The 24,184-nt window shown below is 54.7% G+C and overlaps 1 protein-coding gene across 13 annotated transcripts in view; it reads right to left on the bottom strand.

The window, feature by feature from the left end:
- SEPT9 (septin 9) overlaps positions 1 to 24,184 on the bottom strand; it is a 215,635-nt gene that overhangs the window by 13,803 nt on the left and 177,648 nt on the right. For all 13 annotated transcript variants that reach the window (XM_025362716.1, XM_025362720.1, XM_025362721.1 and 10 more), the window contains one exon: positions 4,300 to 4,491. In XM_025362716.1, the coding sequence (XP_025218501.1) occupies positions 4,300 to 4,491 (192 nt within the window). The remainder of the gene's footprint in view (positions 1 to 4,299; positions 4,492 to 24,184) is intronic.

Below are 24,184 nucleotides of genomic sequence, written 5' to 3'. Positions count from 1 at the left end.
CGCGGAGCTGGTGTGAGCATCAGGCAGGCTCACGCACGTCCCATGGGATCTGTGGGGCCATGTGCAGGGTGGTGCCACTCGAGGGACAGTGCCTGTGTGTGCGGACAGCCAGTCCACAGGTGACTGAGACAAACAAGGATGAGGAAGTGGCATTCACAGGCAACACAACACACACAGCTCACACACACACTACACAACACACACAAATTCACACACACACGCACACACAATTCACACACACAACTCACGACACAAACACAACTCACCTCAAACATACCTCTCACACACAACTTTCACAACACACACGAACTCACACATAACACACACACACCCCCCTCCAGACTCGGAGCCCCATTGCTTTACCTGGCACAGAGCTGCCTTGGGTTACACTAGCAAGCACAAAAAAAAAAACGCCCTAGGCCGGGTGCGGTGGCTCACGCCTATAGTCCCAGCACTTTGGGAGGCCGAGGCAGGAGGATTTCTTGAGCCTAGGAGTTCAAGACCAGCCTGGGCAACACAGTGAGACCCTGTCTCTACATCAAAATGTTAACAATTAGCTAGGTGTAGTGGTGAGCACCTATAGTGCCAGCTACAGAGAAGGCTGAAGTGGGAGAATTGCTTGAGCCTAGGAGTGCAGGGCTGCAGTGAGCTAGGATCATTGCCACTCCAGAGGGACAGAGTGAGACCCTGTCTCCTGGGCATGGTGGTGCATGCTTGAGGCACGAGAATCACTTGAACCTGGGAGGTGGAGGTTGCCGTGAGCCATGATCATGCCACTGCACTCCAGCCTGGGCAACAGTGAGACCCTGTCTCAAAAAAACAAAACACAAAAAACCCTAAATTACATCGATGTTCTGACTTTGATAACACCTTTCTAGGAAAAGTGTGGACTCCCAGGAGGACAAGGCTGGTGCTGAGAATCCCCAGCCTGAACTATTTAGTAGCCCAAGGACGGACACTCCTTGCCCATCTCTCTCTGTCCACCAGGTTTGTGTCCTGGCCAAGCTCAGGTCAGGAGTTATGTCAATGTTCCAGCCACGACACCTTAGATCTAGGAGATGTCAACTGGGATACTTTAAAGTGTACCCCTTTATTATTGTTACTTTTATTATTATCATCACGATCATCACCCTCATCATCACCACCATCCCCATCAGCACCACCATCACAACACCATCACCACTACTACCATCATCCCATCACTCCCGTCATCATCACTACTTCTGTCGCCCTCATCACCACCACCACTGTCATCAAATCACCACCACCAGCACCACCGTCATCCCCATCCCCCTCATCACTATCACCTCTATCACCATCACTACCATCATCCCTATCAACACCACCACAACCACCACCATCACCACACCCATCACCACCATCACATCACCCACATCACCACCACCATCCCACCATCACCATCACCCCATCACCACCACCACATCACCACCACCATCCCACCATCACCATCACCCCAATCACCACCACATCACCACCACCACCATCCCACCATCACCATCACCCCGATCACCACCACCATATCACCACCACCACCATCCCACCATCACCATCACCATCACCCCATCACCACCACCACATCACCACCACCATCCCACCATCACCATCACCCCATCACCACCACCACATCACCACCACCACCATCCCACCATCACCATCACCATCACCCCATCACCACCATCACCATCACCCCGATCACCACCACCATATCACCACCACCACCATCCCATCACCATCATCCCCATCACCACCACCACATCACCCACATCACCATCATCCCCATCACCACCATCATCCCATCGTCACATCACCACTACCATCCCATCATCACCATCACCATCATCCCCATCACCACCATCACCATCATCCCCATCACCACCATCCCATCATCACCATCACCACCACCACTATCATCACCCCCATCACCACCATCATCACATCACCACTACCATCCCACCATCACCACCATCACCATCATCACCATCACAACCACCATCATCACATCACCACTACCATCCCATCATCACCATCACCATCATCCCCATCACCATCATCACCCCCATCACCACCATCACCATCACTACCATCATCACCCACATCACAACCACCATCACCCACATCACCACCACCATCCCACCACTATCACCACTACCACCACCATCATCCCCCTCACCACCACCAACACTCACATCACCACTACCATTGCATCCCACCACTATCACCGTCACTACTACCACCATCACCCCATCAACACCACCACCACCATCACAATCACCAATATCACCCACATCACCACTACCACTACCATCCCACCACTATCACCATCACCCCATCATCTCCACTATCACCATCACCCCATCACCACGACCATCATCATCACTGTCATTACCATCCCCATCATCCTTATCACCACCACCACCATCACCACTGCTGTAACTTCTTGAACAACCACAACCTGTCAGGGACCCTGCCCGGGGCCTGCTTGCTCAATCTCATTTTATAGGATGATCCCTTTTTATGGATGAGGAAACCAAGGCTCACAGAGAAGCCTGGGGGAAGACACACAAGTTTCACCCCACTGAGTTAGGACAAAGCTGGGATTCTCCCTGGGGTCTGTGGACCTACAAACAGGTGTCCCTCCACCTTGCCTGCATCTCTGCAGGTGGGCATGGCTGCTATGGGAGGGAGGAAGGAGGAGGGAAGAGGGAAGAGGGAGGAGGGAAGAGGGAGGAGGGAGGAGAGCAGAGCTGCCCCATGTCTTATTCTTTACTCAGCATCACCAGGAGGGAGTAACCTTGGGGGGAATCAGGACCACTGCTCTTCTCAGGGTTGAAAAGAGGCCCAGACAGGTGAAGGCCTCCTGGGCACCCTTCCCGGAGGGCAAGGCTGTTAGAGTGGCAGCCACAGGAGGCAGCGAGGGCTGCTGGGCTGCCTCTTCCTCTTCTTGGGGCCAAAGCTCTGGAAGAAGGCCTGTGCCATGGCTGGGACCCAGAAGTTCCCAGGTCCTTCTCACCCTGTCCCTGGCTAGGGAGCAGGGCAGTCCCTCCCCAGCCCACAGAGGTGAGTCCCAGCCTGGCCACTGCCTTTGGGCCTCTCCCCTCTCTTTCTCTCCAGCCGTCTTCCTGGGAGGTAGCCCTAAATTCTCAGGGTACAAGCATGTCCCCCACAACAGGCAGAGCAGGGTAGGGGCCATAGGAGGGGACCCCATACCTCCACCCTCCCTTGAAGCAAGCTGCCGGCTTCCAGGCAGCTGTGAGCACAGTGGGGCCGCGAGCAGCCAGGTCCCATGAGGCCACAGGAAGCAGAGAGAACACCAAGACCCCAGGGGAGCCAGGGCCCAGGTCAGTGCAGAAGAGGAAAAAAGACGTCGGGCTGGCAGGTGTGGGTTTGCACCCACAGAGCTGCGCAAGAAGGGCATGCACAGCTGGCAGGAGCTGGAGAAACAGGCCCGGCCTGAAAGGTGCCCAGACACCTTACAGAAACCCCACAAGCTCACCTTTGTTGAGGGTGTGAGCTGGTGGGGGCACTTCCCCAGACCCCTCCCTGGACCCCATGGAGTGGGCAGAACACAGTTCTGGGAGTCAAAACGGTGGCTGCGGTTCTCTGCCCTGTGAGCTAAGGAACCTCGGCAGCCTTCCTTGCGCCTCGTGTCTGCCTGGAAAACGGGACGCCCCCTTCACAGGGTCATTGTGAGGTTTGAATGGGACCTGGGGGGCTTTGGAAACAAGAGGCAGCCCACTGTAGATTCCAGCCCAGCCCCCTCACCCTGCCCAGGTCGTACTGATCGACGACCTCCCGTGGTGACCTTCAGTTCTCCAGGGCCACCGGGGGTGTTGAAGCCATGAGGCCACAATTCCAGGGCAGGTGCTGAAGCTGGGCTGCTGGGGAGCCTCCAGCCAGGCTGCGGCGGGGAGCCTGGAGGGCCAGGCTGGAGCAACAGTGAGGGGACAGCTGCCACAGAAACTCTCTGCACAGGCTGATGTCATTGCTCAGAGGCAGTGACCGTTCATTAGGACCTGCTCCAGGCTGGCCTGGGCTCCCCAAAGTCATCTCAGGGGCCCTGCATGTGCAGGACAGACCCCTCTGAGGAGCCGCTGGAGGCTGTGGGCTCCTCCCAGGCGCAGCACGCACACTCAATGTCACTGGCCATCTGTCCTTGAGGTCAGGGTTGCTGCCCTGTTTTACAGAAGGGAAGACCAAGCCCAAAGGCTTGTGAACCCGCCCTGGGGGCTGAGGTTGGTTTCTAGCATGGGTTGAGTGGCAGGCGGGGCGAGGACTCACCGACCACCATGATGTTGAACTCGAAGCCCTGCTTCATGGCCTTCCGGCGCATCTGCTCCAGGATAGAGTCAATCCCCACGTAGCCGAAGTCCACCGGGGCCTTCTCGTTCCGTGGTGCAGGCACCTGCTTGAGCCCGGCATCTCTGGGGGTGTCGGCCATGTCGCCAACGCAGCTAGGAGCCGTCTCAGTGGCTGGGGAAGGAAGAGCAGAGGAGTTAGAGCGAGACAGGGCCTCACACACAGGCACCTGCCAGGTGGATGTCACACCCAGCCTTGGATGGAGAAACTGAGACACTGAGGCTCAGAAAGGCGAAGCGACTTGCCCAGGAGACCCCTGAGAATTCCCCAGGGTGGATGCCCCTGGCCATGGTGTCCTCTAAAAAGCTACCATCCTGCAGCCACGCTGCCTCCCCAGCAAAGCTCCATCCCCAGACTCCCAAGGCCAGGCTTTTCCATCTCCTCTTCTAGGAGTTGTGCCAACCTGGGGGCCCCCTCCGCTCTAAGGCAGGGCTGACCCTAAACTCCTGTCTCTGTACCCTGGAGGGCTGCTCAGACAAGGGTGTAGGGCGCTCTCCTCTCCCCGCCTCCACACGGCCTCCAGCCACCCAGGTGGACCTGGCCCTCTCCTTCACCTCCACTCAGATAAACCTGCTGCCACTCAAAAGCCTTAGAGGCCGACCCGGGAGCCAAGACGCAGGAGGGACAGTCTTGTAAGAAAGCGGGATAGAACCAGCGTCTGTCCCTGCCTCCCACGTCCCCATGGACGGGCTTGTAAGAAAGGGGGATAGAACCGGCGTCTGTCCCCGCCTCCCATGTCCCCATGGACGGTCTTGTAAGAAAGGGGGATAGAACCGGCATCCGTCCCCGCCTCCCATGTCCCCATGGACGGTCTTGTAAGAAACGGGGATAGAACCGGCGTCTGTCCCTGCCTCCCACGTCCCCATGGACGGTCTTGTAAGAAAGGGGATAGAACTGGCGTCCATCCCCGCCTCCCACGCCCCCATGTACGGTCTTGTAAGAAAGGGGGATAGAACCGGCCTCTGTCCCCGCCTCCCACGTCCCCATGGACAGTCTTGTAAGAAAGGAGGATGGAACCAGCATCTGTCCCCACCTCCCATGTCTCCATGGATGGTCTTGCAAGAAAGGGGGATAGAACCAGCGTATGTCCCCATGGAGTTGTGTGTTCAATCCCATACCACGAGCCAGTAGTCCTGAGGGAAGGAAAAGTGCTGGGTGCAGGGCGGGTACCTGGGTGCAGAGCTGCCCCTGGGTGCACGGAGGGGAGGGGGCACCCAGTCCACCTCTGCCTCCCCCTGGACTGACCCAGGCGGCCATCTTGTCTGCCTGGCCAGCACCCGCGGGCTGCACACCCACAGGCCAGGACCAAGTTTTACTCTCAGGTCTGTGGGGCACGTGGGGCTGAACTTCCCGAAATCACTCAAGCCTCTTCTGTCTGTAGGTCCCTTCGATGGCCTTGCCTTGGCTGCTGTTAAGACTCCACACATGGGTGAGAGGCCTGGGGCTGGGGGCGGGTGCCCAGAAGGCACCTGCCAAAGACCTGGATCCTCCCACGCAGCGGAGTTCCAGGGGTTCCCAGGGTGGGGCTGGTTCCCACCAGGGCTGGCTGGAGGGCACACGGGCCAGGTCCCAGCGCACCGCAGACTAGCCACACTCACTGGTGCATGCGCGTGGGTGCAGACAACTCGCTGGTCACAGAGGCGGTGCCTCCGCTAGTCCCCACAGGCAGGAGCTGCCCTTGGTGGCCCTCAGCTCCCAAGCAGGCTGGGCTGCTGCTGTTCTGGGCCCCCTCCCCGCTTGGGCCCTGCTCTGCCTGCCGGGAGACTTTCGCCCCATCCTGCCTCCCAAGGAGGATCTGGCCTCAGGCATCCTGCGCTAAGACAGGGACCACACAGCGTGCTCCCAGGCAGGGCCTCTCCTGCCAGCCCTCGGGGAGGGGAGTGGCTTTTCCTGGGAAGGGTGGGCACCCACCAGGGACAGCCACAGGGGAGTGGAGCCGGCGTGGGAGCCAGGGCCACAGCGTGGGAGGCTGCAGGGGGCACATCCCCGGTGACGGGCAGGCGGCCCACGCCCACTCCTCACCCTGCCCAGAAGGCGGGAGGCAGGCTTCCAGGCCAGGAGGGGCCAGGGGAGACTTCAGTTCAACTGCCCTTCCACTTGCTGGGCAAGAACCGAACTCAAAAAATGCTCACTGAGCACCCCCACCTGGCTGCACCCCCCGTCCCCAGACGCCTCCAGCCATCCCCCTCAGCCTATTTCACTGGAGCGGTCAGAGGGTGTCGGAGGGAGACTCCCCAGGCCTGAGGCATCAGAGGTGAGAGAGGAAAAGACTCTGGAAGCCAGAAACTGGGGCCTGCTTTATCCTCACAAGCACCTCCCTGTCTTCTCAGCCTCCACGGGGCGCAGGAATTCCTATCTTATGGAACGGGGGGAACAAAGGAACAATATCATTCCTTGTTGGGAACCGCCAAGGGGGTCCACACAGCTCCACTGCTGACAGCAATACCCCCAGGCAGACCTGGAGGCCGGATCTCCTCTTTCTGTGCCCCCACGTGCCCCCACCCCCAGGCCATGCAGCCTGGAAGCCTTTGGGGCTTTGCTCCTGCTTCTGCTCCCCTTTCAGAAATACTCTCCCCTGGGCTTTCAGAACCTTTAAATAAACAAAGACACAGCCTGCATCTGGCCCCGGACCATGTGGCTTCGGGGCCGCTTCCTGGAGCCAGACATGGGGCCTTGCCTTGCGGGGCAGCAGTTCAGCCCCGACCCACGTGACCGAAAATTGCTTCCATCTGCCTGTGGGTCTGAGAGTCATTTTGCCCGGGACTGGGACCAGCCCCTACCCACCCCCACCTCCCCCCAGCATCCCTCAACCCTCCCCAGCAAGGCCTGGGGGGAGGTGCTGCCCCCTGAACTCTCCTTCCTCGCCCCCAACGCCCCTGGGGCCCAGAGCGAGAGAGGGGCGGCCTCTGCTGCAGCTGGGCCCCTCCCCAGGCACCAGCACTCTGCAGAAAGTCAAACCAAACATCCTGCCCGCCAGGGGCCCTGCTTGAGAAATAATCATAAAACACCGCCGAGCCCCATCTTTGCCATTGACGTAGGGCAGTGGCTGGCCTTCTGCACAGGTGAGAGCCATTCCTGCGACCCCTCCCTCGACAGGCGGCCTTGCAGGCCCCAGCTGGCCCGCAGGCAGGCACAGAGAGAGAGCAATGCCAAAGCCCGCCTCGCTCTCCTACCTGGTCAGGTGAGCTCTGGGGTCTGCCTTCAGGAACCCCAAGTGGGAGAGGCAGACACCCCACACCCAGAGACACTTTCGTGAACTAAAACTTTGATTTCCACAGAAAGCCACCAGGGGCCTGGCCCCTGGACCCCATGGTGCTCGGGCGGCTGGAAAGAATGGTAAAGACCAGCCACTCCATTGTCTGTGACCACGACACTGTCCAAGGCCTGCGCAGCTCAGCGTGGTAGCCGCTGGCCACGTGACTTTTCCTTTTAATTGCCATAACATTTACCACGGTCACTTTTTTGAAGTGTGCAGTCCAGTGGTGTTAAGTACATTCACAATGTTGTGTAACCAATCTCCAGAACTTTTTCATCTTGTAAAACAAACTGTCCTCATTAAACAACTCCCCAGCCCCATCCCCCGAGCCTCTGGCAAGCTCCATTCTGCTGTTTCTCTGAATCTGACTACTCTAGGGACCTTGTATAAGTGGATCCTACAGGGTTGCCTTTTTGTGACCAAATTATTTCACTTAGTGTAATACCCTAAAGGTTCACTCGTGCTGTCACAGGTATCACAACTTCCTCTTTATGGCTCATTCAAATTCCTTGTATGTTCCACCCTTTATTTTTTTATTTATGTATTTAATTTTTTTTTTTTTTGAGACGGAGTCTCACTCTGTCGCCCAGGCTGGAGTGCAGTGGCGCGATCTTGGCTCACTGCAAGCTCCGCCTCCTGGGTTCACGCCATTCTCCTGCCTCAGCCTCCAGAGTAGCTGGGACTACAGGTGCCTGCCACCTCGCCCGGCTAGTTTTTTTGTATTTTTTAGTAGAGACGGCGTTTCGCCGTGTTAGCCAGGATGGTCTCGATCTCCTGACCTCGTGATCCGCCTGTCTCGGCCTCCCAAAGTGCTGGGATTACAGGCTTGAGCCACCGCACCCGGCCTATTTATTTATTTTTGATTCGGAGTTTTGCTCTTGTTGTCCAGGCTGGAATGCAATGGCGCAATCTCGGCTCACCGAAACCTCTGCCTCCCGGGTTCAAGCGATTCTCCTGCCTCAGCCTCTGGAGTAACTGGGATTACAGGCACGCGCCACCACGCCTGGCTAATTTTGTATTTTTTAGTAGAGATGGGGTTTCTCCATGTTGGTCAGGCTGGTCTCGAACTCCTGACCTCAGATGATCCACCTGCCTCGGCCTCCCAAAGTGCTGGGATTATAGGTGTGGGCCACCGCACCCAGCCTGCTCTACTTTTGATCTCTCCATTCATTTGACCACAGACATGCGGGTTGTTTCTACCCATTGGTTACTGTGAACAGAGCCGCTATGAATGTGGGTGTACAAATGCCTCTAGCTCTTTAAGACGCTGTGCATTCTCTTGAATCCATACCCAGAAGTGGAATTATGGGATGGTATGGTGGTTCTTGTTTTAGTTTTTTGAGGAATTGCCACAACGTGTTCACAAGGGACTTCTGAGCACTGGACACTGAGCTAGTCCAACTGAGGAAGGGAATTTTTATTTATTTTTATTTAAAATTTAAATAGCCACATTTCATAAACGGCAACTATACTGGATGGTACAGAATTCCAGTCCAACCCACTCTTTACTAATGAGAAACGGAGGTCCACAGAGTGATTTTTTTCCTGAAATGCCACTGTAAGTGGCCAGGCCAGCACAAGGCCTTCACTGAATTTGGCTACCCTGAAATTTCACATTCCTGCTTGTGATATGTGGTTAACACCTGTGTCCCCTCCATAGACCGCGGGCTCCAGCAAGACGGCAGCTGCCCCGTTGGGATCCCCACTGCACTTCCAGGCCTCGCCCTGCTACCAACACGGGTGTGCAAGGATCTATCTGGGTCCCTGCTTTCCATTCTTTCGGGTATCCAGACTAATTATCACCACTACCCACGTTGACTCTCAGAAAGGTTCTGATTTGGACAGTAACTGACAGGTCACCCCACAGTCAAAGCAAAATGCAGAGCTTCCCTCCTGGCTCCACAGCTGAGAGTCAGGGGCCTGGGGCTCTGGGTCTGGTTCTGGTTTCAAATGACCTTTTGCAAGTCTCTCCACCCTGGGAAACAGGCCAGCACCTCCTGACCTCCCTCCCAGCTCCTGCTCTGCGAGCTCCCGGGTGCCCAAGGCTGTGGCTTGCTCGGTGATATCCCAGCTCCTAGTGCAGCCCCTGGGTAGCACAACACACCCGCTCCAGAAGTAACTAACACATCCGCCAACAGATGCATGGAGGAACCCACCGTGGTGAGTCCGCACAGTGGACTATGACTCAGCCATAAAAAGGCACGAGCATGCTCCAACAGAGATGAACTTTGAAAACATTCCAACTGCAAGAAACCAAGCACAAAAGGTCATATCTTTTATGGTACTAGTTATATGAAACGTTCAGAGTAAGTACATCTATAGGGACAAAGAGCAGACTGGTGACTTCCAGGGGCTGGGGGAAGGGGAGTGACTGTGGACCGAGGATGGCGTTTCCTTTCGGGGTGAGGAAAACATTCTGGAATTAGAGGTGATGCTTATAGAAGGCTGTGAAAAAATGCCACTCAACTGTGCTTTCTGAATTGGCGGATGGTGTAATATGGAAATTATATCCCCATGAGGAAGGGAGAGGAAGGGAAAGAAGGGAGGGAGGGAGGGGAAAGGAAGGAGGGAAGGAAGGAAAAAAGGGAGGGGAGGAGGGAGGGAGGGAAGGAGGGAAAGAAGGCAGTCTTTCTAGTAGAGATGGATTGAAGAGTCCAGTGGGTGCAACAAACCGCCATGGCACATGTATTCCTATGTAACAAACCTGCGCGTTCTGCACGTGTATCCCAGAACGTAAAGTAAAATAAAATAAAGAGTCCAATGTTTTCCACAAGTGCCCAGGAGCCAGCTTTACAGCCCAGAGGACAGTTGAGGCCCAGATGCCAACACTTAGGCCTGAGTTCCTCAAGTTGGTGTTGCCAGACTGTGCCCCAGACAAGCCTCCCATCAGACAAGCCCCCCATCTTCTTGCAGCAAGGACGTTTCTGGGGTGGCAGCCAGCCGGAGGTGTGAGGTGGCAGGAGACCTTGACGGTTTTTCTGCACGTTCCCATTCTGAACCCAGGCCTTGTGCCAGGGCCCCTCTGCCATTCACTGGCACTGGTGGCAGTGGGTCACTGGTCCTGTGATGGGGACTGCCCCTACATCTGCCCATCTTGGGGACCAGCTCCCTCCTCCCTGCCGGCATCCACTGGGTCATCTTTTCTCCAGAGCTGCGGGTGGGTCTAAGGCAGGGATGAAAGGGCTGTAATCCACTCAGCCTTGAGCCAGCACCCTCTGCCAATGTCTGCGCTTGGTGACAAGCGCAGGGGCCTGCCAAGGATGAGGGAATCAGATCACTGTCTGTGGCTGGAATGGGGGCTGTAGGATATCTGGCTGGGAGACAGTGCCCAGAGAGGAGGCAGCTATTGGATGTGGCACACTTTAGAGGCACTCACATTCATCACAGCCCCAGGGCTGACCTTGGCCCACCTGGCCCGGTGCCGAGGGAGAGGCTTGACACAGCAGGCTTGCAAAGCCCGACTTGGAAACCAAGACCCAGGGGCCGCCCTTCTCTGCCCACCCCTCCCTGTGTGTCATGCTGCCTGGTCTACGACCCAGAAATGTCCACACATGTCCCATCAGCCTTGCTGGCCAAATGCAGAGATGGTGTTGCTGGGGCAAGGGACCCTGAGCCACGGCCCAATGCTGTTCCCAGCTTCAGGGGACAGCCACCTGGTACCCATGTCACAGCCGGGCCTGCACCCCAGGACAAAGCTCTGAAGTCAAGTCAATGCCATTCCCATCTTCCCCAAATCCAACCCACGCCTGGCTCTCAGAGCATGGACTGAAATGGCCACATCCCCACACACCTCGTCAGTCACTGCCAATGGTGGCCAAGCCGAATGCAAGGTCATCCTCCTCCTGCCCACGGAGGCCTGTGAAGCCACTGACCAGGCCACAGCAGTGGAGCCAGTGGCACTCACCACACCCTGTCAGTCTTCCAGGCCCGTGTCCAGGAGAAAGCTGCCGGCAACTGCAGCTGGTGCCCTTGCCCTCGGGAACACTTCCTTGCCTCCATCCACCCCGGCCCAGCGTGGGCCCAGCACTCTCCTTACTTTGCCTCATAACAACACACACAGGAGCAGCCTCAAGCTGCCCTCCCTCTACAGGCTCCCCGGAATCCAGACCCTGGGGCCACCACTCCTGCGGCAGCCCTACCGCCACCTGCAGGCCTTCCCAGAACCCTTGAGCTCCTGGAGGACTTCAGGTCCTATAAATTAACAGATGCTCCCTGTCCCCCACAAAGGGGCTTCTTAAAGGTGAGTGAGTCCCTGATGCAGGCAATGCTAGGGGGACAGGGTCCAGCCAGGGCTGCTCCCTCTTCCTCTCCTACCTCCCTGGGTGCCTGCAAAGTCCTTCAGATCCCTGCTGAATCCTGGGGAAGCCCTGCCTCGCAACCAGGGCTTACCCTCCTTGCTCCCACACAGAGCCTGCCCTCTGCGTCCAGGCAGTCTCCCCACGATGGTAACTGAATAATGATGTGTGCGGTTTCCTCTCACCATGACCCCCCCACGTAGGGTTTGTGAAGCCAGACACCTCATCCATCAATCACGCTCACTCCGGCCCGGCTTTCTTCAGAGCACTGTAGGGCTCACGGCAAAGCCCCAGCAAAAAGTCTGGTGAATGAATATGAACAAATGAAGAAGCAAAGCTCATCAGAGCTGTTGAGGTTTACTGGGGCTCTCTGTGCCAGGCGTTACTCTAATTTTTTTTTAGAGAGTGGGTCTCACTAACGTTGGTCAGGCTGGTTTCGAACTCCTGGCCTCAAGCGATCCTCCCACCTTGGTCTTCCAAAGTGCTGGGATTATAGACATAAGCCACGGCACCCAGCCCCAGGTGTTACTCTAAATGCTGCTCAGGAATTATTATAACTCATGGATCATCACACATTCCTATAAAGTAGTCACTGATACCGTCCCATTTCACAGATAAGGAAACAGGCCAAGAGGACTTTTGTCAATCATGAGGGTCGCAAAGCGAGTAAGCGGTAGAGCCAGGATTTGAAGCCAGGTAGGTGAGCCCCAGGCTGCTGACCCCCTCCCGAGGCCAGGTCTTTGGGCACCATGGAAAGGCTGGAGAAGTATAGGGTTCCTGCAGCCAGGACCCAGAAGGTGCCAACTGTGGTGTGGGCAGCTCAGCACTAGGCCTTGGCCTCCAGCTCCTCCCTCAGTTGCTCTCCCCCAGGGAGTTGGAGGCAGAGCCCTGAACTGCCAGGAGAAGATTCCACCCGCCAGTGGGGGAAAGTTGCCAGGGCTCTTCCCAGGGCTTAGAGCCACTCCAGGCCTATCAAAGCCCATGAGCGGTTTAGTTTCCATAACTTCCTTGCAAGAAAGGTGATCGTACCAGCTACTGGGCCGGGCTGGGGGTCCCAGATTCCAGGGGCCCTCTCAGGCCTATGACTCTCCCAGGACACAGATGCTTACTTGAGAAACCCTAGTGCACCAGGGGTCCCACAGCCAAAATGAAGAGACAGAGCTGCCCCGGGGCCCCTGCCAATGCTCCCAGGTGAATCTACCCAGCAGACACCAAAATGTCCATCCCTCATCTGAAAACTCCACCTCTAGAAGGCCGCCCCAGGTTGGGCTGACAAAATCTACAGAGGCCTCAACGATGACTTCTCACTTCAGGTATGAGTGAGTGGGTTGAGGGAGAAGCTATTGTTAACTATGAATAGTTCAGGAAATGCAGGTAAAGGAAAGAGAATGATAAGGCAACAGGGCTGGAAACTGGATACACGTGCAGAGGTGGGCAGACCTCAGAGAAAGAACTGCTCTGGAACAAGATGGTAAAGAAACTATAGACAATAATGGTAGATGATGATCCCGGGGTTCCAGTGGACCAAGACCACAACCCTGATTTCATTTGACAAGTATTTATTGAGTGTCTACTTCACAGTAACAAACAGATGACACTACAGGCTTGAGAACAGTCAGAATGAAAACAGCGGTGGCACATGGGAATTTCAAGTTCATTTATTTAAATGTTTATTAGCAAAGACTTCCGGGCAGATCTGAAGCAGTCTTTAACATGTAAGGAATTTACAATCTGAATTGTCCTGTACAGTAGTACAGGACATGTGTGTGCCACAAACCTCTTTTAGAATCTGGTGAAAAGTAAAGACTCTCCCTAGAAAAGTATACATTGAAGACAGACAGACAGACATGCAGGCATTTTGGAGGGTTCATCAAAGAATCCCTAGGCCAGTGGATCCCAATTAAAAACAATAACTTGGCACTCTGGGAGGCTGAGGTGGGAGGATCGTTTGAGCCCAGGAGTTCAACACCAGCCCGGGCAATGTAGCGAGACCCCATCCCTATAAAATGAAATAAAATGAGAATAAAAAAAAGAACTTGGTGTGATGAGAACTTACAGAATTTAATAGGGTTATCTCAGCATTACCTTCAGCACTCTCTAAACTTTCGACCACACACACAAAGTTCTGGGTTCTACAGCTAGAGAAGAGGGAAGGCAGGTTTAAAAAATTATTCAAGGTAGAAGATTAGTCTGAGAAACAAAGAGGTAAGAGGAGATGACTGAGGCCAGCTGGCCTCCATCCCTGAGCTCCAGCAGGAAGAGCCCCCAAGTGAGAACAAGTTGCTGTTCACGGACAGTGGACTCCAGAGGGGGTGGACAGAGACGTTGAGGAATGTCATCCCTGGGGTGAAAACAGGATATTTTCCCATCTCAACTCCGCTTTTCACTGCATTGTGTTCCTATTAACCTACCCAAGCTACTACAAACACTCCATAAATGTCACTGGGGACTTCCTGTTCTCTTCTAAAGATGGAAACACTGAATATAAATGACCAAATTGTGCAAAAGTGTGTGGGTGGGGGATCAAGGACTGAATTTTTAAAATGCACACAGCTCATCTAATTTGTTAACTAACTCCAAATCCAATTACACTTCACACTTTGTATGGGGCAAGAAGCGTCTCCTCAAAGTCTGCTTAGGACCTGGGATGCCGGAAATCTGAGACTCTGCCTTCCCCTCCTGAGAAACTCTGAAATCCTGCTTAGAAATTGAGCACAATGGCTCTGGCCTCCCAGAGAAAGACACGGATTTGCAAAGGCAAAGAGCTGCATTTTTCTCCGAGCTGGAGCTCTTTCCGGTTTCCACGATGGGGCTTAAACAAAGCCACAGCTTTACGGTTCCCGTCAGTGCTCTCTCCTTCTTGGGGAGCGACAAGGTGGAAGAGCCAACAAGAACCCTGTGTGCTCCTTTGCAGGACCTGGAAAGGACAGGTGGTGTGAGTCTGTCTCTATCTAGCCTCCTCTTTCATTCATTCAGGGGCCCCAGGCGCCCCCAAGGCAGGGGGGCAGGGGTCCCCACTTTTAATGCCGGCCAAGGTTCCTCCAGCTTTTCCCTCGCCAAACCTTTTCAAGCAAACCTCTCCTCTATTGTGGAGGAAGGAATCTCAAGCAGCTCTGCCTTTCTGCCAGCACGGTTTCAATTGGCCCCAGTCGGTAAAGTCAAATTTGGACAAGGTCCAAGGGCTCCCCACACCACCCGCCCCTTTCTGGAAGAGGCCCTCCTCTGTTCTTTCATTTGCAACCCGCCACCTCCCTAGCCTGAGTTTTTTCACCCAGGCTCCATGGCCTATTGAGACATCAATCTTGGGCCAGAGCAAGCTCTGACCTGCAAACCATCGCCATTCACTTCCTAAAGAGCCACTCTCAGAACTCAGGCTGCAGGGAGGGCAGGCCAAAGATGAATCCTCTGACTTCTGGTGTGGTGTGTGGGGGGTGCTATTTTATATTCTGTTTTCCGCTGCCCTCTTGCCTTGCCCCCGCCCCTGAAGTGGATCCACTGCAAAGGGAGGATCAGGGAATGGCCCTGATGCCTCCCCCACCCCAGGGAACCTTCTAGCAGGAGCGGCCCCTACCCCAAAGCAACCCCAAGATCCAGCCTGTGCCAGCCCTCTGGCCATATCCACAGTGGCCAGCCAACCACAGAGATTCCATTAGTTCTTGGCAAATCTGCAAACTTAAAAAGAGAAAGAAAAGTTCCCCCGTGGGTGGGTGGACACTGGCCATCTGTCACAGGCTGGAATTTCCTCTTATCAGGGATGTCCCCTAAGCAGGGGTGGGGGAGGGCAGGGCCCAGAGCCTCCCTCTCTCCAGCCCCTTCTGCTATCAGCAGGCCTGTCAGCAGATACACAGCAGAGCTTGGCAGTGAGGCAACAACAGGGGCTGGGGGGTCTGGGGTTCCACCTCCCCCAACTTATGAAATCATCTGAAATAACAAAACGTAGACAAGGGTCTCTGGGGTGCAACAGGGTGGCTCCCTGCCAGGAACTGGGTAGAAAAAAAAAGCTTTCCCCTAATTCCCTTCTGCTGTGCAGATCAGGCCCTGAGGATGCTGCAGAGGCTGCCCCATGCCCAGGCCCTTCAGAGAGAGCAGGGGGCTGGCTGGAGGCAGGGCCTGCTTGGGGGTGGGGGACAGGCAGGGAGGGGCACATTCCTGGGCCATGAGGAGGAGCCTGACTAAATGACTCCTTCAGGAGGGAGAAAGACGCACACAACTGTCTGATTATAGCCAGAGGGGCTGGGAAGGTGCGGGAAAGCGGTGAAGGGGCCAGCTGCTCCAGGTGCCCCCAATCCATGTAGCACCCACCTGGGCTGATGAGAGTTGGGAGATTGGAGTTGTTTTCTCTCCCCATCTCCAGGCCCTGCCCCAGGAGTCCTCCTGCTCAGGAGCCTGGGAGTTGAGGAGGTCTGGAAGCAGTGGGCCCACAGTGCCATTGCCTTGGGAACCCACAAGGCCTTGGATGTGGCTCCCTCGGTCCTAGCTTTGCAGGCAGCCTACCTGGACTGCACCCACCTCCCAGAAGAGCTGCTCAGAATCCTGCATGTCCGAAAGAAAGACCAATCAAAGAAGTGAGGAAGCCGAAGAGAGGCCTTATGAAAGCTTATGACGCATTTTCCAAGTGCACACCCCAGCAACTTCAAATGCTTTCTGAAGTAAGGATGGGGATGGTTGGTTGGATGAATGGATGGGTGTATGGGTGTATGAATGGGTGAGTGGGTGGGTGGGTGGATGGACAGATGGATGAATGGATGGGTAGGTGGATGAACAGGCAGGTGAATGGATGGGTGGGTGGATGAATGAGCAAATGGATGAATGACTGGATGGTTGGGTGGATGAGTAGATGGATGGATGAGTGGATGAGTGGATGGATGGATGGATGAGTAGATGGGTGGATGAGTGAATTGGTGGATGGGTGGATGAGTAGACGAGTGGATGGGTGGATGAGTGGATGGGTAGATGGGTGGATGAGTGGATGGGTAGATGGATGGGTGAATGGATGGGTGGGTGAGTGGATGGATGGATGAGTGGATGGGTAGATGGATGGGTGAGTGGATGGGTAGATGGATGGGTGAGTGGATGGGTGGGTGAGTGGATGGATAGATGAGTGGATGGGTGGATGGGTAGGTGAGTGAATGGATGATGAGTGGATGGGTGGGTGGATGAGTGGATGGATAGATGGGTGAATGAGTGGATGGGTGGATGAGTAGATGGGTGGATGAGTGGATGGGTGGATAGGTGGATGAGTGGATGGATGGATGGATGAGTGGATGGATAGATGGGTGAATGAGTGGATAGGTGGAAGAGTGAATGAGTGGATAGGTGGATGAGTGGATGGGTGGATAGACAGATGGGTGGATGAGTGGATGGGTGGGTGAGTGGATGAGTGGGTGGTTGGATGGGTGGGTGGCTGGAAAGACAGGTAGGTGGAAAGATGGGTGGATAGGTGGATGTTGCCTATCCAAGGAGTCTCAGAAACACACACATACCCTTTCATCCCAGACTCTCCCCAGGAAAAAGCAGTGTGCGTAGACCACTACCTGGTCACACCTCGAGACAGTCACTTTCATCCTCTCTGGAACACTGCCTTGGGGGATGCTGCACAGGGCATCCAAGCAACCCTGAGCTCAGGGTATGAGACACCAGGAAGCAGCAGGCGTACTGTGATCCCGCGGGCCTGCACTGTGGCCCCTGCTGCCTGCACTGTGGCATGAAGCTCAGATGCACCTCTGGACTTGGGGTTCTGACTAGACGGAGCCACCAGTCCTCTGAAGAATGAAACACACAGGGGTCACCCTTGCCTCCGAGCTGCAGGGAATGACGACCACCCAGCCCTTCTTCTCCCCAAATCTTCTCCAGGCTTCTGTGCATGGTTCTGCTGACCTTCCTCCAGTCTCTGGCGATTCTTTCAGCCTCTGCTGGCTCCTCCTCCACCCTCACCCGCGGAGTCTAGCTGACTTCACCCAGCCCCTGGACATTCAATGCCAACAATGCCACCTTCTTTGTCCAGATTCACACTTGACTGCCAGCCTGACTCAAAGACGTGTCCCTGGGCCCCACTGTGCCAGGCCCTCTGCTGGGTCCTGGCTATCTGCAGCCACTGCCACTGTCAAGCCCCGACATCTGAAGACACCTTGAACCAAACAACCGTGCCCCAGGCTGAACTCTGGAGCTCCCATCCCACCTGCCTCCCACCCCATCCTCCATCAAAGTGAACGGCCTCTCCAGCCAACAGCTATTGCAGCTAGATCTCTAGGGGCCGGGCCTGGGCCCTCCATTTCCATTACTCCAAATCCACTCATCCATCCCAAACTTCCATCAATGTTAACCCAACACATCTCACAGCCGCCTGCAATCTAAGCTACCACCATTAACTGTCCCTACCCCAATCCCTCCTCCTCAAAGCGGCAGGAGGCCTGTGTAAAATTTATTAATCTGATCATTTCCCTCCATGAAGCCGTGACCGGTTTCCATTGCACCTGGGATAAACCATATTCCTGTGGCTCCAGAATCCTGTCCTACCACCGACGTGCGGTGTGACCCTGAGCAAGTAACTTCAACACTCTACACCTCAATGTTATTACAAGTGAAATGGGATGATAACATCTGTCTCATAAGAATGCTGGGGATCAAATGAGATATTTATTTATGAAGCACATAGTGTTGTGCCTGGTCAGTAAATGCTTGAAGTCTTTGTTAACAAAACACACTCCCCTAACCTACTCTTCAGCTTCCATCCACGCACAGCCTCCCTGGCTGCCTTTCAGCTCTTCCAACGAGGCTACCCACAGAGGTCCTCCCTGCTGGGGCCATCCTTTCTCCATGCTGTTCCTAGAACTCCCTCTTGTTTTCCCAGGATAGCTCATCTACACTGGGTCCCTCAGTTCTTACACACGTGGCCCTCAGATTGCTGTCTGGGGTCTGTCGCATTCACTGCCCACAAAACCTTACACGTCCGAAGCACCCAGTAAGATGCTGTGAATGAGTGAATAAATGAATGAATGAATGGCCAGCCTGCTGCCCTTTCGTCCGGGCCCTCCTCTCTCCCAGACCAGCATGGGGGCAGCCACGGCTCCCGTCTACCCCGGTAACACCACTCGTCTACCCTGGCAACAACTCCCTCTGTGCCGGCCGTGCTGGCCAGAGTCCTTTCCCACGGCGTTCCCGCGGCTTTGGTGTGTGGCCACGTATGAATGAGAGGCTCATGATTTCCGGCTTCCATCGTCCTTCTGGAGTCACAAAGCATTAAGGCGGAAGGATGGATGAGCTTCCTGGGACAGCCAGGGTGGGAGGCCGGTTCAGGAAATTTTGTTCAGGAAATGGTCAGTGTGGGATGAGGCGCCCGGTGGGGAGGGGAGTGGGGTGGGGACTTGGGGCCTGGCTGTTCTCCAGCCAGGGACTCTAATCCCCACCCACTTCCCCGCCCATTCCCCAACCCCAGTGCTGGGCTCAGGACCCCTGGGGGCTCTCCTAGGAACACAGAAGACACAGTAAGGACCAGGGACACAGGACAAGTAGAGCCCGTGGGCAGGGGGCCTCCAGCCAGAACACCTGAGCCTATGCCTGGCTCCAACCAGACACGGAGACCCTGGCCAGGCCAGTCCCCACACTGAGGCAGGGGCGTCCCTTAGAGGCCGCTGGTCACCAAGCACTGTGTGGCACACATGCCACGGAAGGCTAGCATCTTCCCAGACACCAGCAGAGGCTCAGACATCTTGTGGCCCAAGGATGACTTGGTCCCAGCGTCTATCCACCTGCAGTCCTGCATGAAAAGCCTGACGCGACATGGCCGGCCCCAACAGAAGAGTGATTCGGGAACTGGCTAAGCGGATTTAGTAACTGGCAAACTGGATTTAGTAACTGAGACACTGCCAGGGCCTTGGTAGAAGTCCCGAATGTACCAGACCCAGCCCTGACCCCCACAGAGCTCCGCCGAGCACTAAAAGGTACAGAGGCCAAGCTGAGCATCAAAGGAACACTGACCCCAGGGCTGACCGGTGCTCCGCACTCTACAGTTTATAAACGGCTCACATTTACCTGATCGCAACTGACCCTCTCCTGTGAGGCCTTCTTTAGATTCTCCGTTCTCTAAAGTAATCAGTTGTGCCTTTTGAAATCAGAGCAAAGTAATAAAACCGCAGTAATAGTGTGTTCTTATGAACACTGTGATGTTAGCTGGTTAAATGACGGAGCCCCCAGGGTCTCCCACACTGCCCCAGTCCTGTGTCCCTTCTGGTCCCGGCCCACCCTCCATACTTCCTGCTTCTCTTCTTTCTCCTCCTCCCGAGGACCCAGGGCCTGGGGTTGACCTACTGTGGAACTCCAACGGTGATCTCCAGGAAGAAATGCCGGCTTCCTCCCTCCACCTAGTAGTGACCCCTGGCTCGCTCACGCTCACGCAGCCAACACGGGCGGCAGCCGGAACCTGGAAGCTCCTAGGGTGGGAGCCTGTCCCCTCCCAGGCCCCTTCCAGCCCGAACTCCGGGAAGAAGCTACATTCATATGGTAATTTCTCCCAAGGCTGGGAGGGGGAAGGGGCCTGGCCGGAGCCTGACCGTTTTCCAGAGGTTGCATCCACTGGGCCTTCCAAGCCAGCTGGGCTCCTCGGCTGTGTCCCTGAGGGATGGTAACAGACTGCAGCACCAACTGCCCACCGGCTGGCTGGGGAGTGGGTACCCAGATGCGGGCCAGGGCCAGGGCCTTCGTTTTACAGGTCATGTGGTGGTTTAAAGTAGGCACTTTAACGGGTACACATTTGTGTTACAGTTTACTCGTGTGTGTGTGTGTGTGTGTGTGTGTGCGCGCGCGCGCGCGTGTGTGTGTGTAACAGTCCAGAAACACGGTAACACATTGATTCCCCAAGACGGTGGCCCTGGGAGACCTGTGGCCACCCTCACCTGGGGCCCCCAGCACTTCCATCCTCCCCCAGGAAGGTCCTGTCAACCCAGCTTTGAAGTTGGTCCCAGGGAAGAATCCTCTCAGAAAAATAAAAGTCACTTCCCCCAGCCTCAGCCCAGCCCCCTACCAGGGGTGAGTTACACCAAACTCACCCTCTCCCTCCCCTCCCACTTCCTCTCTCACGCTGCAACTAGCTGCAAGCAGCTCACCCACCCAGGCCTGCCAATATACCACAGAAAAGACACGCGAACCTTGCATTTCCCCTTTCTGACTTGTTCTGGGTTCCAACAGGCAAAGGAAACTGGAAGTCAGCAGCCAGGACCCAGCTGCAGGCCGCCGGGGCCATTGTGCATCCCCAGCCACACCCGTCCCTGTGCTGATTCATTGTCCACTCATCCCAGTTCATGGAGCGAGGCATGGACTCAAGATGAAACAAAGGGGGCCTTGGCCTCCTGGGGCTCACAGTGCCCGACGCCTGTGAGAGCAACCTCAGAGCACAGTACAGAGAAATGGCTGTGACACGGACTTGCAGCACCTGGCTGGCCAAGCACAGCAATGCACCCCCACCGGGCCTGGGTCCCTCAGCAGACACACGGCTTAAAGGCTGGTTGGCTAAACCACATGACCCTGTAATTACCCAAGAGAAATGAAAAACATGTTCACACAAAAACCTGTAGACCGGCACTCACTGCAGAACTCTTCACAACAGCCAAGTAGAAACAACCCAAATGTCCATCAGCAGATGAAGAGATACGCAGTGTGGTCTATCCACGATGGAATATTATTCAGCCATGAAAAAGAATGAAGCACCAGCACCTGCTACAATGTGGATGAGCCTTGAAAACATTCTACCAAGTGAAAGGAGCCAGACATCAAGGTCACATATTGTAGGATTCCATTTATACAAACTATCTAGAACAGGTAAATTCATAGAGACGAAAGCAGATGAGCGGTGGCTAGGGGCGGAGAGTCCGGAGTTGGGAACGGGGAATGGCTAATGGCGACAGGGTCTCTTTCGGGGATGATGAAACGTGCTGGGATTAATGGCGATGGCTGTGTAACTGTGATGGTTAATTTTCTGTGTTAATTGGACTGGGCTATGGGGCACCTAGCTATTTGGTCAAACACTATTCTGAGTGTGTCTGCGAGGGTATTTTTGGATGAGTTTAATATTTAACTCTTTACCTTTTAGGAAAAGAAAAGTATCAGCTCACTCCCAGCACTCACTTAATTTTACATAAACATGCTCTTTGAGGCTGAAGCAAATCTGACTGATGTTCTATGTGAAAATTAAATATAAAAACCGGACAGGTGCGGTAGCTCATGCCTGTAATCCCTGCACTTTGGGAAGCCGACATGGGCGGATCACTTGAGGTCAGGAGTTTGAGACCAGCCTTGTTAACCTGGTGAAACACCGTCTCTACTAAAAATACAAAAAATTAGGCAGGTGTGGTGGCAGGCACCTTGTAATCCCAGCTAAACTCGGGAGGCTGAGATGAGAATCACTTGAACCCGGGAGGTAGAGGCTGCAGTAAGCCGAGATTGTGCCACTGCCCTCCAGCCTGGGCTACAGAGAGATAATCCATCTCAAAAAACAAAAAAATTTAAAAAGAAAAAATTTTTTAATTGTTCCCGCAGTTATTTCTAAGCAAAACAACAGGATCATCTGAGTCATCTATTCTGGAAAAATCGGATTCATCAAATGAATCTTCAGCCAACAACTGATGAAGAACAATGTTAATATCACTCATAGGAATGCTGTGATCTCTAGGATTTGACATTTTCAGTGACGAGAATTACTATTTTTTTTTTTTTTTTTTTGATTGAATCTTGCTCTGTCGTCCAGGCTGGAATGCAATGGCACGATCTTGGCTCACTGCAACCTCTGCCTCCCGGGTTCAAGCAATTCTACGTCAGCCTCCCAAATAGCTGGGATTACAGGCACCTGCCACCACGCCCGGCTAATTTTTGTATTTTTAGTAGAGACAGGATTTCACCATGTTGGCCAGGCTGGTGTCCAACTCCTGGCCTCAGGTGATCGGCCTGCCTCAGCCTTCCCAAGTGCTAGGATTACAGGCATGAGCCACCACACCCGGCTGAGAATTACCATTTTTTTTTTTTCTATGGAAATACCACTACTAAGAATGGAATATGCTATAAACAGAATGATGTCTTCTGTTTCCGAAGTCAATATACTAGAGTGATGTGAAAACAATAATAAAAGCAAGCTACTTCCCAGCCAAGTTATCTCGGGGTGAATGCTGCAGCCACAAGCACTGTTGGTGAGTGTTCTCGGGGCAAACGGGAAAAGGGTGCAATCAGGAGCCCGGGGAAAGCAGATTGCGTGCTCTGATGGGGGTGAGCCTCACCCGATCAGTGGAAGGGTTTGGAAGGCACACTCCAAGATACAGTGCCTTGGCACAGTGAATATTTTCAGCTGAAGGAATTTAAGAAATGGCAGGTCCAAGAAGGACTCGCTGGCTGCCCCTTCTCCGAAGTAGATCATAAGCCCCTCATGTAAGAGGTGCCCTCCCTACACCCAGGGGAAACGAACAGCCTCATCTCCAGAGATGGAGGATCGGAGAGGGGCCCCGGTACACAGGCCTTGCCGAGACCTCCCCCCGCCGGGCTCACTGGTCAGCTCATCTTTTGTTGCTCTGTCACGGGTTCCCACGACTTTCCACTCTTCATCAAACCCAGCATAAAAGTGTTCAGGCCTAGGCCGGGCACAGCGGTTCACGCCTGTCATCCCAGCACTTTGGAAGGCCGAGGTGGCCGGATCACTTGAGGTCAGGAGTTGAAGAACAGCCTGGCCAACATGGTAAAACCCCATCCCTACTAAAAATACAAAAATTAGCCGGGTGTGGTGGCACCTGCCTGTAGTCGCAGCTACTCAGGAGGCTGAGGCGTGAGAATGGCTTGAACCCAGGAGACAGAGGTGGCAGTGAGCAGAGATCATGCCACTACACTCCAGCCTGGGCAACAGAAAAGCAAAATAAACAAACAAACAAAAAGAAAAACTGCTCAAAACAAGCAAAACACAAATAAAACAAACAAGCAAAACAAATAAAAACTGCTGGCCGGGCGCGGTGGCTCAAGCCTGTAATCCCAGCACTTTGGGAGGCCGAGGCGGGCGGATCACGAGGTCAGGAGATCGAGACCATCCTGGCTAACATGGTGAAACCCCGTCTCTACTAAAAAAATACAAAAAACTAGCCGGGCGCGGTGGCGGGCGCCTGTAGTCCCAGCTACTCGGAGGCTGAGGCAGGAGAATGGCCTGAACCTGGGAGGCGGAGCTTGCAGTGAGCCGAGATCGCGCCACTGCACTCCAGCCTGGGTGACACAGTGCGAGACTCCGTCTCAA

Source organism: Theropithecus gelada, chromosome 16 (genome assembly GCF_003255815.1).
Source record: "Theropithecus gelada isolate Dixy chromosome 16, Tgel_1.0, whole genome shotgun sequence".
In the NCBI taxonomy this organism is placed as follows: Eukaryota; Metazoa; Chordata; class Mammalia; order Primates; family Cercopithecidae; genus Theropithecus; species Theropithecus gelada.
Note: the sequence above shows the minus strand (reverse complement) of the source record. Positions and strands in the feature narration are given on the sequence as shown.